Source organism: Diorhabda carinulata, chromosome 5 (assembly GCF_026250575.1).
Source record: "Diorhabda carinulata isolate Delta chromosome 5, icDioCari1.1, whole genome shotgun sequence".
Taxonomy (NCBI): domain Eukaryota; kingdom Metazoa; phylum Arthropoda; class Insecta; order Coleoptera; family Chrysomelidae; genus Diorhabda; species Diorhabda carinulata.
The window spans coordinates 19,172,492-19,190,348 of record NC_079464.1 but is presented as its reverse complement, the minus strand read 5'-3'; the positions used below and the strand labels follow the sequence as shown (position 1 = coordinate 19,190,348).

Here is a 17,857-nt window from a genome sequence, read left to right as displayed (position 1 = left end):
TTATAATAAGCACATCAGCCAGATAATGAAAACTATTTAAATACTATCACTATTTCTACATTGTTTTTATTGAATCAATAAAGTTTTTCTTAGATAATAGTGTGTTTATTTCGAATATTTCTATTTGATTGTATAAAATTATAAAACAATTTTTTGTATCGGGTAAAATATATGCGATGATATTTAAATAAAAGAAGAAGTATACTAAACTTGTCAAGTTAAGCACGAGTTGAGGTTAGAACAAGGTTTTAAACAGCAAGGATATAAAAAAATTGAATTATATTAATAAAGTGAAATGTTGACTGGAAAAATAATTAGTGCAGTTTCAAAAAGTGCATTTTTTAAGACTCCTGTTGTAAATAACTATTTACGAATAGCATTTAATATAGAAAGTAAGTAAAACTTATGTAACCTAAAAACGAATTATAAATCATTATTCCTGGTGTAGATGTGAGACACATTTATTCAAAAACTACATTAGGAATAGACACGTTCCTACAACAATGTGAAATTACTCGAAAACAAATGGAAAACGTAGGCGATAAATTTAAACAAAAAATGTCCGAAATCGACGTAAAAGAAGGTAAACAAATGGTATTTACCGAAGATCTAAAAAACATGATACACCTCACGAGCGACGAGAAAGATCTTGAACTAGTGATACGAATGATTAAAAAGTTAGTCGGGCTATAATTATAATAATAAAAAATGAAAAATAAAATACATTTATTGCAGGTTTAACAAACAAAATAAGGAATTACGTTTTGGAAGCTTTATTTTCGGTCCTGTTGTAATGCGTCTCTTCCATCATCAAAATAAACCTGATTTAGCTCTGGAAGTAAGTAATGAAAAACGTAAATATTGGGATTGTAAAATGTGATTTACTTTATGTATTTCAGTGCTTCAAATCAGATGAACTTTCAGGATTTTTTGATCAAATGATAACCTACCAAATTCTGTTGGATCTGTTATTCGAAAACAAACAATATCAACAATTATTAGATTGCGTAGAATTTATAAAAGAAAAACAATTAGAAGGTATGAGGTATCCAAGAAATGTTGTGGTTTTAGCTCTTGCGGCATGTTATAAGATGGTGAGTACTTTAATAACAAATTTATATTAATTTCTCGTTATATTGAATGTTTTTATCAAAATTTTTGACTGTTTTCTTATCAGGGTTTGGTAATTTTATCATTTGATGGTATTTTCGTTTTTTGGCTGTGGGAAATTGAAAAATCGGAAAAATACATAGTGAAACTTTGGTGTAACTTTTCAGAATTCAAAGGAAAGTTTAGATTATGCGTTAAAACTTTGGCAAGAGTTGAAAGATGTTGGTCATTTTCCGATGCGAAGGGCAACGACATTTTGTGCAGCGCTTGCTTATAATCAAGGAAATCCTGGTATTGCCTTGGAGATTCTCACTAGCGCCAAAAATCAAAATTATACAACTGTCAGGAATTTGAAGGTAAATAATGAACAAGCAAAAACTATTTTTTACCAATTGTACTGAAATGAATCATTTTTTAACCAAATTGAACCTGGAAAAAATTTTTTTTAACCCAATTAAACTTAGAGAAGACATTTTTCAACTAAATTAAATTACGATTTTTCAGTTTTGTTCTAGTTAAATTCATAGTAGCTTTATTCAATTTTTAATTAAATTAAATTCTTGATTAAATTGAACCCAAAAATGCAGTTTTTGACCAAGTCAAATCCAAAATATGAATTTATGACCAAATTGAGATGATTAAGGTTGATTTTTGATTGAATCATAAAAGCTATTTTTTTGTTGAAATTCAGTTGACATAAACCATTTTCATCCCAATTAAACTCAAAGTAAGTTTTTGACAATATTAAACTTATTTAGGTCAATTTCTGACGAAATTTTATTGGAAAAACGTTATTTTAAATCAAATTAACTTGGAAAGTATCATTTTCCATCCAATAAATGCAGAAAAATAATTTTTTGATGAAATTGAACTTTGCAAGATATAATTTTGCCAAAGCAAACTCAGTAAGCTATTTTTTGGTCAAATTTACTCATAGAGGACATTTTGACCTAATTCAACTTGAAAAGTAGCTTTTTGATCGAATTTATCTGAGAGATTTATTTTCGAATAAATTACACTCGAAAACGTCACTTTTTTTGATTAAATTGAACACGGAAGAGTGTATTTTGGAACTAACTTTTTGGCAAATTGTACTTTAATGAACAAATTTTCACCAAATTGCACTTGTATAAATTTTTTTGACCAAATTCAACTATTAAAGGCCACATTTTGACTAAATTAAACTCAAAAGGCCACATTTTGGTTACTTATTTCAGCAAAGCCACTTTTTGACTAAATTAGTCCTTAAAACATTATTTTCGATGAAATTGAACAAGGAAAAGCATATTTTCCATCTAAATGTGGTTTGGTTTTTGGTCAAACCTAACCTAACCTGACCAAATTAAATCCAAAAATTGAATTGAATCTAGACAATCATTTTTAATAAAATTAAACTTTATCCTCCATAAAATTTTTCCTTAAAAGGTAACATTGAGTTTCCAAAAGACTTTTTTACATTCTGTTTAACTACCACTCACAATTAATTGGTCCTTCGAGCCGGATACGATCCAAGCAATCTATAGAAGGCTCAGAGGACGAAAAATTAGGACTCTTTCAAAAATTCAAGTTTAATTTTTTTTTAATTTTAAAGGCTGCTTGCTTAGCCGCAGTTGGTAGAGTTGAAAATGCGATTTCGTTAATGAAATCTATTCTCAGCGACGACACTCCGGGTAATCACAAGCACACTTTCAACAGAGACGTTTTGGACAAAATAAAAGAAGCCGTCGCCGGTCTCGAGAATCCAGAACTCTCTTTAGAGTTCAATAGAATCGAACAGCTTCTTATGAAACAAGGTCACATTTCTGATATGGTAAGACGAATTCGAAAAGCAAGTGTTGTTGTGTTATTTTCGTTTTTTTATTTAGGGTATCGACGTGCAATTATGTGCTGAAATACAACCCCCTGCTATGATTACGGAAAAGAGACAAAATAAATTCCAACCGAGGTTCAGAAAAACTGATTATAAGCAAAGGAGCTTTACTCAGAAGAAATATCCATATCAACAACGTCCCGGTTTGGATGAATTAGTGTGAATTATATTTCGTTCGTTGTAATTTTTTAAAAAATTATATAGTAAAAATATTTTTTTCTTTTATTTGATTACCTTGAAAAAAATGCGGTTTTACAGTGGATTATAATGTTATTAAATTGTCGTTTGCAGTTGAATGTCGTTGAATGGATTTGGTTATACTCCATTAAATTATAGGTTAGTCTGACGTCATAAATAATATAATAAAATGAAGATTCAGATTACTATCTCATAAACGTCTGATTTTTTTTTTGAAGAGTTGGTTTTAGCATACAATTGAATGTTTTATGGTTAAAAAATGTTTAATTCCATTTGGGGGCGTGAAAAATAAAAAAATACTAGCCTAAAAATTACTTTTTTTGGAAATATTTAAAAAATATGAAAAGATATGAAAAAATGTTTCAAATAAAAGTTGTAGGGATTACAATTCTCCATAAAATAGATTTTAAACACTTTTGACGTGTTTGCAATAGAAACCGAGATATTTGCAATTAAGTGTTGACGAATTGAATTAGGAAGCTAACTGGTGGTGAAAAATCAAACTAATAATGACTTAAAATAGTCGAAGAGTGCTCTTAGTGTCAACAATAACGTTTATACAACAAATTTTTGATAAATAAACTAAACATTAAAATGGAAGTAGAAATATTGACGCAAAAAATAAAAAAAAAATTAAAGAAAAATTTTTTTATTATCATTTGAATATCTTGGAATAAATTACAAGATTTACAGTGGATTTGAATGTTAAAATGTGTATTAAACCGTCATTTGCAATGAAATAACAATCAGTGGGATTTGATTATACTCCATTAAATTGTAGGTTACTCTGACGTCATAACTAGGATAATAAAATGAAGATTCGGATTATTATCTCACAAAAGCCTGAATTCTCGAAATATGAGTTGGTTCTAGCATATAATTGAATGATTTATGTTTAATTTCATTTGGGGGTGTGAAAAATAGGAATAAACTACCCTAAAACCGAGATATTTGCATGAGGCAAAAGACCACCAAACAAACAGAAATAACCCCAATAACACGCTCCAACGTCATACGTCAAAAGCACGTGACAAACACAAATGGACGTGATTGGGATTTTTCTATGCATTTCAATGTTTTTGTAACGGCAAGCAAGCGTCAATGACAACGGCAAACGTCAAAGATAACGGCAAACGTCAACGACAAACGACAACGGCACGGGGAATTCCAGAGGTCCGGCGATTACATAAACCGCGATTAAAAAGATTGTACGAGTAGTCCAATATAATGCGGTCCATTTATATCAATTCGAATCGTACACGTGGTTAAGTTAGGCTAGGAAACATTTTTTTTCATCTCCTTTTCTTGCGAAACACCAAAATCCTGCTAGGAGTATCTGGTAAAAATTTGAAGCTCCCGTTTTCGGAACTCCAGCTGTAATTATTTCGGTTTTCCGAACGCTTATACGTACAGATCCGGCTCTATATATTTTCATTATAACTTCTCTTTTTTTTTCAAAATTTCATAAACACACATTGTATATACAATGAATTTAATTGAAAAAAAATTGTATTTTTTCATTCATATCGACTTTTTTTATCTATTAACGTTTCCGGTAAAGTATGAAAACAAAAAAAGCGTCAGAATGAATATTAATTAAAGTGAATTATTAATGAGAAATTTCCTGTCGTGTGTGTGTGTTTTTTTAATAGCAATTCAACAATGATAGTTAACTGTCAACAATCTATTAGATTCCATTTGAATCTAAACATTAAATAAAATAATTTTAAACGCTACTAGCAAAAGGGTTGATATTCTCGAAATGCTAATTACAAAGAGGTGTTCAACACATATTATTATGAAGTGAGTACTTTTTAAATTATTTTTCAAATACAAATTGATTTTTGTAATAGACAGGAATACAAAATATATGGTTCAAGGTTCGAGAATACCTTTGCTAAGGCCATGACGAAAGTCGCTAACCTGCAAATTTTGCTAACATTATCAGCGACCATGAATAAAGCTTTTGTAAACACTGATCATAGAGGAATCAAGAGCAATCGCACTTGACATATCGAAGGATTTTGACAGGGTTTGGCTTGCTAACCTTCTAAATAAATTAAGATCGTACGGTTTGTCGTTCAAATCAACCGCCCCAACAAACTCGTTTTTGATTGAATTTAATACAGTTCAGAATTTGGTCTTGACTGGACACCATAACCTCAAATTCACTAACTAGGTGTTGAGGTGGGAAGCATTACGTCTTGGCATGGTCATGTGGCCGTTTTAAACAAGGTAGCTTCGTAAAAACTTGTAACTCACTTTAAGACTAAGACTTCTTTCTTTGGAGAGGTTCAAGCCTGTGACAAGACACGTCTTTTTCGAGTACTACAACCTACAGATGTTCGAGATTAATATCCACATGCACCTTCTTGTATTTGCTAGATGACTGACCATAGAAAACTAAAAAAATTCTCGAGTAGGCTATTTCCATGGAAAAAATGGAGTTGTTCTTCTCGCTAACATTTTTTCCTAATCCAAGTCGGTTTGCAATAACGTGAAAATTAAAAAAACTTGTGAATAGACTGATTAAAAATTCAAAAACCATTCAGGGGGTAGTTTACCCAAAGAGAATGACTAAAATAACATATACACGGCAGTCAACTTATTAAAATATTGGAATTGACTTTTGGGTGTATGAAAATACTATTTTGCGATTAAATAATATGGAAGCATCTCTTTTTTATACAGGGGGGCGTATTTAAACCGAAGATGAATGTATAATGTAGGATGTACATGTCAGTTGACGTGTTAAAATGTTGGATTCGATTTCTGTGGCTGTGAACCTCGGTGATTGTTGTGACTTCTCGATTTATTGAACTCTAATTATTTAGAAACGTATAAATTAGAAAATTTTGTACTAATCGATTGGCATTATCTTATTTACAATATGAGATGTCGTATTGTACTCGACTGGTGCGTTTAAAATAATTTTTGATGCATATGGCAGTCGACGTGTTAAACATATCGGGTTTTGGTTTCATTTGCAAGATTCGTAAGGAAAATTTGAAGCTTATCGTCTTTTTAAAACAATCCCAATCTATGAAGGTTATAAAATATTTAATTGTGATTTGTTGTATAGATTTGATCCGGAAATTAACATAATTTTTCGATTTTTCGAAAAAAATACATAATATTCCATGTTTTTCGAATATTTTTACTATACAGGTGTATTTTTAATAATTTTGTACAAAAATCCTGATATTTGGGAAAAATTTGACACACTTGTATAAATAATTTTACATTTTCGAAGCCATTTAAGATATCGATTTCTTTTTTATATGGATTTATTGGGAAAACGTATGTCTAATTGACTGTTTATATTGGATTCTTTAATTCGTTTTCCATTTTGCGTTTTCACTAGTTTTCTTATTTTTTTCATAATTTTTTCAAAAATTTCCTTATCTTTTCAGAAATTTCTCGAATCTTCACATTTTCCAAATTTTCATAATTATATTCTTTCTTGTAATTTTTTTTTAATTTACCATATTTTTTATTATTTCTTTTACTTTTATTTTCCAATTTTTCAATTAATTCTCGATATTGGATTTTTTTTACAAACACTAGTATTGTCGAGTTTTTTCCAATCTTATTTCCCTATTTTTCTAATTTTCCTTATATTCCAAATTTCCTTCAGATATTTTCAAATTTATGTCAAACTCTCAGATATTTTCGTTATTTATTCGAATTTTTCTAAATATTATCGTCAAAATAAGATAAAAATAACGTTCTTTAATTAAGAAAAAAAATTAAAATTCCATTACTTTTGGTAAACCCTATATTTCAATAAAAAAATATTCATCAAATCATTCATTATCAAATATACTACGTCACTAGAGCCTAACTATCAATTTTAAACGATAAACCAAACGAATTTTTCAAAATCGATTAACTACATGCAATGTTGCCAAGTTTAAATATATTTCCAAGTTTACCAGAGTATATTTTTTTGAAAAAAAGTGGAAATTGTTTCAGATTTCTGTAGAAAGGATTTTTAAATCAGTTTACTACAATTATAATTACACAGTTTGACAAACGTCTCGTTAACCAAACTAACATCTTCAAAGATCGAAGGCGATCTAAAGAACTTCGATCTTTGAAGACGAGATCTTGGCTTAGAGGGTGAAGATTTTAAAATTAATTAATTTTTTGTCGAGTCCTTTTAAAACTTTTTATCAATCATGTAGTCGATTTATATTGTATGTATAGAATAAAAAAATTTACTGAAATCTGTTCTGATCACTTTTTATCCTTGGGTAAATTGCTTTTGAAACATTTTTAGTATTTACCGGGTCAAAGAATGTAAATGATCCAAAATTTTTATGAAAACTTGATATCGCTCCGAGGTTTATTTTTACTTTCCATTTCGGTATTTAGGAGGGCCTGATTGATGTGCCTTCACGTTTTTCGTAGGCGTGTAATTTAGAATTTTTACAAATCCAACTTTACTAATTGTGTAGATGAAATTACCGCCAAGAAGCTCCCAACGATTCATCTGTTTTTAATGATGGAATATTTAAGAACAAAAATAATTACCTCGTATTATTAGTTTAGGCATACGATTGTAAATCTTTTCAATTGTCCTACAAAAGAAAATAGTGAAGTTTTGTAGCAATTCGATTACAAATTTTTGAAACTGATACAGAAAATGAAGCTGAAAACGAAACCGTCGAGGAAACATAAAAGTTTCTTTTCAGTAATGAGTGAAACTTTTGAAGATTTTGTTGAGAATACAAGTATACATGGTTTTAAGTATATTAGAAAAGTTGGGGCAACAGAGAAGTGAGTATAGTTTTTCTATAAGACTCTAGACTAACAAATGATCTGGATTGTTTATAAAATCCTAATATTTTCGAGAAAATCTAATGTTTTTATGAATCGATATCATAGACGATTAATTTCTATTTTAGTTTATTAAATTTAATTGACGAAGCGATCATTCATAACTAGTTTATACTAAATTACTTGTTTTAGTGGTCATTTTATGTTTGACTGATGTTAAAACTTTAATTTTCCAGAATATTTTGGACGATAGTTTTGATCAGCGGGTTGTTTAGTGCAATATACATGACTTTTCTTTTCTGGGAACGTTATATAACGAATCCTACGAGAACTACTATTAAAACTATGTATGCTCCAACTACTACTATTCAATTTCCAGCAGTGACTATTTGTAATGTTAATGGAATACTGAAAGACAAATTGAATATTTTCTTGGAAAGTTTGTACGTATTGTCAAATTTAAATTGAAAGTACATAGCTTAATAATCGATAAGTTTTATAAATTATCTAAAAACCATGTCTTTGTGGTTTCCTCATTCTGTCTCTTCATTTTTTCCTATTTTTTGCCTTATTTTGCCAATATATCACCCGCAGTATTCTTAAATTTCTTATAAACTCCTTGTATTCGTTGCAGGAAACGTAGCGTGTGCTGTTATAATACATTTTTCATTTATATGAAACTAGGACACTAGAAATTTTTTGAAAATTATTAATCTTATGACACTTCTTGATATGAAATAATGTCAAAAAGTAAAATATTCAATTGAAAATCGCAAAAATTTCAAATTTTCAACTATATACGAGAACGATACTCATTAGTTTTCAGTTGTGACGTCATAGATTTAATCAAAACATTCAGCAATTGACTAGACCAAGATCACGAAGTTATCGTTGCAAGCAACGTAGCGTGTGCTGTTATAATACAGTTTTTATTTATGAGACAGTAGGACACTGCTTTCTAAGTTTCCTGTTCATTTTTTCACACTGCAACTCAATCGGGTTAAGGTCGGATGAGTAAATCATCACTTTCTTCCTTTCCAATTCTCTCAAATACTTTTATCACTAGGTCTACTCTATTGGACAGTTTTGAGCAATATTGAGTAGAAAAGTGTATGATACGGGTTGGAGAGCTGCTTCGACGTAGATTTGTTCGAATGATACGCGAAATTGTATTTTTACGAGTATTTTTTAAAAATTATTTATTTTATAACACTTCTTGATATGAAATAATGTCAAAAAGTGGATTATTTAACTGAAAATCGCAATTGTTCAGACCAGGATCACGAGGTTATCGTTGCAGATAACGTAGCGTGTGCTGTTATAATACAGTTTTTATTTATAAGTTACGTAGAAATAAAATATTTTTCTATATTTGAGTATGAAGTGAATAAACCTTTTATAGATTAAGTTCTTGCTTTATTACATAATCACGTTAAAAATTGAAAGAATAATCAAATGAATTATAAAATATTGATATACGCTGAATTTTAATCTTACTTACATTAAAATGATCCTTGTCAACAATAATAATTACTCACAGGATTGTCAAAATGACCATCACTTTCCAACCATTTTTGTTGTAGAATAATCGAATTTCTAGGCATCATAAACAAACTTTATCAGGTGTTTTACTTGTGGTATTTTCACATACTGGCACAAAATACAATTTATATATCTTTTTTCAGATTAATCAAAGTTTAATAATAAAAAATAACTGTCGTATTTACTTTGTATCATATGATCAATGTTTATTTTATACCTATGACGTCACGCAATATGGCGGCCTTACTAAAATGTTTAAACTACCTACAAAATTTTTGGATTTTCGAATTAAGGAATTAAATTGCACTACAATTTTTTATCCAAAAATTTTTATTACATACATTCAATGTTATGAATCATTAAATAAATGAATAAATTTCATTATTTTGTCTATATTTACTGTAAATTTTTCAGAAATATCGACGAACCTGATTTACCTGTAATCCGTGACTCTTTCAAACAATTATTAAGTTTTACTGATCCCTCAGCTGTCGATTATAATAAAACTCAAATTGACATTCTTCAAAACGTGTTAGACACCCACCATTACAACGTGGAATACGTTATGCAAAAACTAACACAAAATTGTTCGGAAATGTTGAAATTTTGTTCTTGGAACGGCAAACAATTCGACTGTCCTGATTTATTCCAAGAAAGCTTAGCCGTGAATGGTTTCTGTTGCTCTTTCAATTACATGTAAGTTTACTTCATGGAAATTATTATTTTCCAACATGTTTTTTTATATAGGGAAATAAAACGTCGCTTCATCAATAAAATTATTTATTTGTACAATGTTTTCCTTCGACTGATCCATCTAAACGAAACGCTTGATGGTTAAAAATGTGGAAGGTTAATCTATGTGTGCTTGTCTATCCATCTTAGTAGAAACTGTCTTCTCATCATTGGGGTAGCTACACCAAGAATGGGCTGTGGGTTTTTGCTGAGACCAGTCTGCAGCAGTTTCGATTACATTTCAAAACAACCTCTACTTGAATTCCGGGATCTTGTTTTCCGAGTGAGAAAAATCTGCTTACTTTTTCGTAGCTATCAACTTAAGTAATCTATGTAGCGCACTCTCTTGGTTCATTAGCACAACTAATACGTTTATAGACGTTAAGACCCCCCAGAGGTTATGGCGTCTAGCCATTCACAGAATAACATTTTCATAATATGGTGGATGCCCACGAACAACAACTCGTTAACCTCATTTTTGCACGTGTTAAGTTGTACTTGTTCTCGATGGGTGTGCATAAGTATTAAGTGTCAAATCTTGGTCAAGCAACCAAAATTTATTGATGTAGTTCTGTGAATCACCCATCAACTTGTCAAGCTGTCAATAAAATATCAGTCCTTCTAGTAGTACAATCGACAGGTAAACGTGAACATTTGCTGTTATGCAGTATGAGGGACACCATCTTGTTAATCTTTCATAAATAACATTTGTTGTTAACTAAATAGCAATAAAAATAATGGGTATACTTTCTAGTATTTTCCATAAATTGATTTCAAAAATTACTCGTAATTACCCATCAATTATTATCTGAATTCTTCGTTCCAATAAAGATAATTTATCTTTCAAATGATCGTTCTCCAAAAATATCATGATCACAGATATATGTATATACACATAAAAAAACCATAGAATTAATAACCTCCAAAAAGTCAATCAATAAGATTGATGATAAAAGAAGAAGTAAACTAGATATAGGTCACGTTTAAACAACGTTGCCAGTCTTTAAAAAAGTTTGGAAATTAAAGAAAATATATAAAAATTGTCGAATGTCAAATGGCGATAGTGGGTTCAATTGGATTGGACATTCGGATTGCTGAATGACGTATAATTAAGTCAAACGTCGTTTTCGTACAATTATGCTTCTAAAGCGACAAGAAATTGGCTGATCTATACTTCAAGCACGCATTACGAGCCTTAGAATCAGACGAACAACGAATATCAAAGCTGGAAAATCTTCAAGCTGAGATCTGTTCATCTGAACAACGAGATTTGAGGTTAGAAACTGATACGTACTACTCAGGCACCGCTAGATCAAGACGAACACTGATTTATCACATCCCACCACCCAAAGCACTATCAACGTTGCTGTTATGTGTTGGACCACGAATCAACGTCCTTATCTGGTATTTCTGCCGAGAAAAAAAGATATAAAAAAGGCGTACTATATGTTTATTTTGTATTTTTTCGAAATTTAATAAAAAAACTGTCGTTTATCACATATTTTTTGTTTCATTTCTAAAGCCTCATTCTCCCCATAACTAAAAACGAAAGGATGCCTCATATTTAACAAACTTTCGACGGTAAATTTTTGAAACATTTCAATAAAGTTGCTTTGCTTATAACCGACAAAAGCAGAAAGGAAACTGTTGTTTCTATGAACGTTTAGTACAACTAATGAGCCCAGAGATGGCGCAGGAACAAGAGCTTGAATTGGCTGACTGAAGGAGGTGGCTGGACTCGAAGTGTGCGGAAGATTTGATGGGTTTCAACAAAAATAATAATTTGTCTAGGCTCGCGCATTTTAAAACTTTCCTAGAGGAATAGAGTGAAGTCTAAAAGCTCTAAAAACTTAATTCTTTTTTCTATGCCACATTGCGATCGCGAGCCGTATTGATTATGGCCCGTGGGCCGGATGCGAACCGCAGGTCGTATCTTTAACATAATTGGTGTCCTTGATGGATCAGTGTTAGAGTTGTTTTCTATTCTCTATCAGTAATTCATGCCTCAAAACTGAAATATCAGTTACTTTAGCCTTTAATTCGATGAAGATCTTCACCAAATAACAGTCTCAAGATTTGTTTTGAATTTATTTTAGGCCTAATTCTGAGTTATATACATTATACAATGGTATGAATACTGGAATTTTAGCAATATTGAATACAACACCCTATTCTGAACAGTATTCTTCATTCAATTTCCAGGGATTCAAGGTAATTCTGAAGAATTTCCAAAGACGATGTCATTGAGTAAAACCAATCTGTTGTTAATTTATCATCGGCTGTATAATATTTTATTTGATTTTTAGGTTTTTATTCACGATCCAATGGAATATCCAGTACTGCAATCAATTACAAGAATGGTGACAGCTGGAACAGTTACTTATCTTCAAATATATGCCTCGAAGATGACTTCCAGTGAAGCGGTAGCTGCTTTACCCTTTACTGAAAGAAACTGTGCGATTCCAGAAGAGAGATTATTGAAAAATTTTCCAACGTATACATCTTCTAATTGTTTAGCCGAATGTGAAGCATCTTACTATTTCAGAAAGTGTAATTGCGTACCATATTATTTCAATTTCATAGGTTAGTATACCTGATTAACGACAACGAGAAACGCAATTGTCTCCTCCCATAAAAAAGCTTTCCGCAGTTCAACAGGTTTCTCCATAATTATATTTCGAAAATATAAATTCAGATTTTATTGTGTGTTAAAACATAAGCTCCTTTTTGTACAGATGTGCTCTACCTACTCATTCTGTTCCCTAAAAAAATAGAAAATACAAATTTTCCCAAATGAATAATTAAGGAAGAAAAATTGAAATTTTGTGAGTAGTGAATGAAAAAAAAGTTGAAAAGGTATTAGAAAAACTTATCAACCAATATAAGAAATCGGGTCACTATAAATCTAGTTTGATTTTAACCTTAATTACGAGTTGTGAAATGTAGATAGAGGACGTTTTAGAACCGACTCAGAGATTTCATTGAATTTTTTGAATGGATTCATGCTTAATTTTTTCATTCCAATTCATTTTTGAGTTGATCAATAAATATTATGAATAATTTATGTTATGTTCATAGGACCAGCTCAATGTAGCGTATCACAGATTGACTGTATATTGGAGGTTCGTAAAGGTAAGACAGTTTTTACGAAGATGGTTCCAGAAGTACCTGGACCGAACTAGAGATGGCAGTAGTTGCTTAAAAAAACCACTGTATTGGAAAGTACACAATCCATACAGTGTATGCTTCAAGTTTGAAGACGCCATGTTCTTTGGCAGCCATCTTAAGTGAACATTTTCAGTAAAAATGTGAATATGGAAAAAATTGGTCATACCTTAGCCCAACCAATACAAAAGCTGGACTAGATTGAACTTATTGACATTACGATGAAAAAAAGTGTATGGAACTAAAAGGAAAAGAAATATGATTTTCCCCAAAATTTTCGTGTTTTCTTTGTTGGGCCAGATACTTCTGGGACTATTCTCGTATTTATGGAACGAAAAAATGTTCTTCTTTTCATATTGGCGTTGTATACTTCTTATATTTATGTCTCTAATTTTTTTGTAACAGGCAGATTAAGTAACGAGATTAACGCTGCTATAACTAAAATACGCATGCGCCAAAAGTTAGTGACTGTCAGTTGATTTAGCCCAAAGCCTACTCTTTAGATTGCGATGTCTACCGTGTCTATAGACAAATCAGTATAGCCGTTGTCTTTGTTTTTATAGCAGCTGTTTTTTTGTTTTGCCGTGAAAATGATTGACATAAAAAATAAAGCCTGTTTTGAAATTTCTTATGCAACTTCTACTGAAATTTATTGAAATAAGTGTTTTACATTGAATGTTTGTCAAGTACACGTATTTTGGAGTGGTTTAAATGTTTTCAAGATGACCGAGAAGATGTTGAAGGTGATTCACGTTCGGATCAAAAATAAATAAAAATATCAAAAGAGTGGAGACTAAGAAAACATTGTAAATGACAAATCATATAATTTGATGGAAACGTTAAATTTTTATATGCTATTATAAACTAAAAAAGAAACCTAAAATCAAGAAAAATCATTACGAAAAACGTATAAACAGGTCTAAGAAGTGAAAAGTTGTAAAAAATGAATGATCAGTTATAACCAGTCTAGTTAATTAATAGTCAAACCTCGTATAAACACTTCGGCTGATCCATTTCTGTGGAAAGTGAACTAATAGGCGAGTACAAGTGAAGCCTGTAGTGCGGTAGGGTATCAGCGCCTCCTTTTTTCGAAGACAGACTAACAAAATCATCTCCATTCAATGCTTTTTTTTTCAGTAATATCGTTACTTATTGTTTTGCTATCTAATTTTTTTTCTGTACAAATTACATTAAGTTCATTGTAGACTTTTAAATATGAGAAATTCTGTCAGGATATGTATCATTGAACGAATCGGCGGCTTTTTCGAACTATCTCTTTGTATCTCAAAAACCAACAATCATCAATAAAGTAATTTTTTCACGTCCAATTCGTTCTGATACGTTTAATGATGTATTCATTTCAAAATTGTTGTAAAATCATAATTAAAACAAACTGAAATTTCAAGTATCATTCGTTTGTGAGTTTTTACAACGACGAATTGAAAATAAATGCGATTTGACACAAATCTCGAAATGGATAAACATTTTTCGGCTCAAGATATTAATATTTGTACAATAATTGGACACCCACTAAACCTGATAGCTAGGAATTTAGCATTGATATCTACTTAAAAAAATGCTTTCCCAATGACGTCATACCTAAAAACATTTCACATTCACATTTCGAATCTGCATATTTCGATAAACGAAAAACTGAAGTTTCATCAACTTGAAACTCTAAAAATAGCTCTTACTGGGCAATGACGCCCGTGGAAATAATTAGTACAAAATGCACCATAATTTTTATAAGAAACTTTTTATTGGCATTGGCATTGCAAGCTATATAAAGTTGTATAAACTTATTTTCAGCTGGCTTGGACTCTTCTGAAATTTGCGACTGTCCTATACAATGCGAAGACGATTTCTACGGTGTATTTTCGACACAAACCAAATTTGAATTCAATCAAATTTATGACATGCAGGCGTAGTATGATTTTTTATAATTCTTTCGACTTAGAAATTAAATTAACTATGTTTAAAATATGTAGTTAAAAACGACAAAATCTGAAGTTGATGTCAAATCATAAAAAAAGTTTTGTTGTATAATCTGGATTTTATTTTGATGTTTACAAACATTGAGGGCAACAACTCTTTTGGAACGAAGTATATTTTCAAAATTTGGGGAGTATATTGTATGATACCATTATTAAATAGTTCAACGGCCACTTTCTCTACAAAAAAAGTGCTTTAAAATCTTGGAATCGTTTATTACATGGTTGATTCAAGTCTTCTTGGTTTTTGCTGAGGTTCTGGACGTCTGCTGGCACATAAACCACGCCTGCTTGTCGAGTATGTCCTGTAAATAGTGCTCTAGGTGACGGCGGTGTTTTTTTTATATTCTAAGCTATCCACAAGTTTCTGATCAACTCTGGATCACGTATAAGTCGAACTGCTTTTCTTCTGTATTGAGTCGAGGGTATACTTGAGAGCCGATCTCTAAATGTGAGAGCAATAGACGAATTTTTACCTTAAAAAGAACTAGAAACTATTGCTTCAGCGAATTTGTGGTTATGATGACATTTTATGTCCAGATAGGACCAAATCATGAGCCGCAGTACCAGCTTTCTTTGTAAAAATATCAGCATGAGTCTTTGCTGCATTAATCTCAATCTGATCACTCCAGAATTGAGTTTGTAATCGAATCGATCGATGATGTGAAAGAGAAAGAGAGTAGGCGACAAGATGCATCTCTGGGGGATACCAATACTTCGATAATATCCCCATCTTTGTCTGGAAATCACAAGTTCTGTGTGAGATTTTCGAATTTAATAAGATGCTCAATCTTTTAATCAACGAATTTTATCAATGCAATTCAGAGTTGCCAACCCGATTGTAGCCTAAAATGCTTTTTATACCAGATCTTCTTGATGAAGTCGCACTTGAATTCTCATTCTAGAGCTGCTGGTCTCTATTTTCAGAGGACTCTGGAGTTTTGGATTCCTCCAATTCTCTCTAAGAAGAGATCTCCAACTTTCATTCTAGAGCTACTGCACTTTATTGGCGATGATATTTCAGAGGGCTCTGGACTTTTGGATTCCTAGGATGCTTTTTATACCAGAAAAACTCGATAAAGATGCTTTGAATTCTCATTTTAAAGCTACTGGCCTCTATTGGTGATATTTCAGAGGACTCTGGAGTATAGGATTCCTATATTTCTCTCGATGAAGACGATCTCCAACTTTCATTCTAGAGATGCTGGCCTCTATTGGTGATGATATTTCAGAGCGCTGTGGAATTTTGGATTCCTACAATTTTCTTTATGAAGACGATCTTCAACTTTCTTTCTAGAGATGCTGGCCTCTATTGGTGATGATATTTCAGAGCGCTGTGGAATTTTGGATTCCTACAATTTTCTTTACGAAGACGATCTTCAACTTTTACTCTAGAGCTACTGACTTTTGGATTCCTAGAATGCTTTTTATACCAGAAAAACTCGATAAAGACGCTTCGAATTCTTATTCTAGAGCTGCTGGCCTCTATTGGTGATGATATTTCAGAGGGCTCTGGAGTTTTGAATTCCTACAATTCTTTCGATGAAGACGATCTTGAACTTATTCTAGAGCATCTGTATCTTATTGGCTCTGGTGTATTGGGTTACTATAATCATCTTTATACTAGAAATTCTCAATGAAGAAGCTTTCTAATTCCTACTAGAGCTGTTGGCCTTCTAAATGTTTAAGTTCGTGGAATAGATTTTCTTTAGAAATATATGCAATTATTTAATTTATTTGTTGTAGAAAAATAGAAGAAATATTGTAAGATTTATTGGCTTTTCGTTACGTTATGGAAATTTTTCAATTTTGTAGCTCAAATGTGGATATAAATCATGATACGATATTGCTGAATGCTTTTTTCATCGAACAAACACAAACTGTGTACTTAAGAGACACAATATTCTCTACAATTTACTTGTTATGTAAGTTTTTATTCATATATAATATAATAATAATATGTCAGTCAATAAACAATTAATAGTCATTTATCTTATAAACTTAAGATGTCTCCTACATATTTTTTACCAAACACTAACAATTTTATAGAAAAAAAACTTTTCGTTAGAAATAAATTCAAGAATATTATGTTTTAAAGGAGTTTGGCGAAATTCATTGCGGCATGGTTCGTGTATTAGAGTCTACTTTTTAAATTTTATATTTCAGCTTCTTTCGGCGGAGTTTACAGTCTGTTTCTTGGATGCAGTTTAATAACAGTGATAGAAGTGATTTATTACGCAACAGCGAGGTTGTTCATTAACTTAAAAAGATTCGAAAGAGCATCAGAAGAGACCGCTAGACGAAAAACGCACATCGCTACACTTCAATTTCCCAAATTGGATAAATCTACGACTATGGATTTCACTTGCACTTATGTACCCTAGATGTAATTTATTATTTTCAATGATATATTTCAGTTAATAGCATTTGAAGTCACGATGCAATAAACATTTAATAAAATAACATA

The 17,857-nt window shown here is 31.1% G+C and overlaps 2 protein-coding genes across 6 annotated transcripts; both read left to right on the top strand.

The window, feature by feature from the left end:
- Nucleotides 1–201: 201 nt before the first annotated feature.
- Nucleotides 202–3,193, top strand: LOC130894115 (pentatricopeptide repeat-containing protein 2, mitochondrial-like). The gene is made up of 7 exons (XM_057800710.1): nucleotides 202–392; nucleotides 449–677; nucleotides 736–838; nucleotides 900–1,094; nucleotides 1,278–1,466; nucleotides 2,702–2,920; nucleotides 2,976–3,193. Exons 1-7 carry the CDS (start codon nucleotides 296–298, stop codon nucleotides 3,141–3,143), a joined length of 1,200 nt encoding a protein of 399 aa, XP_057656693.1. The 5' UTR covers nucleotides 202–295; the 3' UTR covers nucleotides 3,144–3,193.
- A 1,632-nt stretch (nucleotides 3,194–4,825) lies between these two features.
- Nucleotides 4,826–17,853, top strand: LOC130894113 (sodium channel protein Nach-like). Of its 5 annotated transcripts, none has more exons than XM_057800704.1 (10): nucleotides 4,826–4,981; nucleotides 7,592–7,960; nucleotides 8,197–8,403; nucleotides 9,917–10,198; nucleotides 12,331–12,445; nucleotides 12,541–12,817; nucleotides 13,313–13,366; nucleotides 15,209–15,326; nucleotides 17,206–17,315; nucleotides 17,557–17,853. In XM_057800704.1, exons 2-10 carry the CDS (start codon nucleotides 7,827–7,829, stop codon nucleotides 17,772–17,774), a joined length of 1,515 nt encoding a protein of 504 aa, XP_057656687.1. In that variant the 5' UTR covers nucleotides 4,826–4,981; nucleotides 7,592–7,826; the 3' UTR covers nucleotides 17,775–17,853. The 5 variants fall into 5 exon arrangements, with proteins under 5 accessions (XP_057656687.1, XP_057656689.1, XP_057656688.1 ...); XM_057800706.1 differs by having other exon boundaries at nucleotides 7,824–7,960; nucleotides 17,557–17,774; XM_057800705.1 differs by having other exon boundaries at nucleotides 4,829–4,981; nucleotides 7,639–7,960; nucleotides 17,557–17,774.
- Nucleotides 17,854–17,857: the final 4 nt, after the last annotated feature.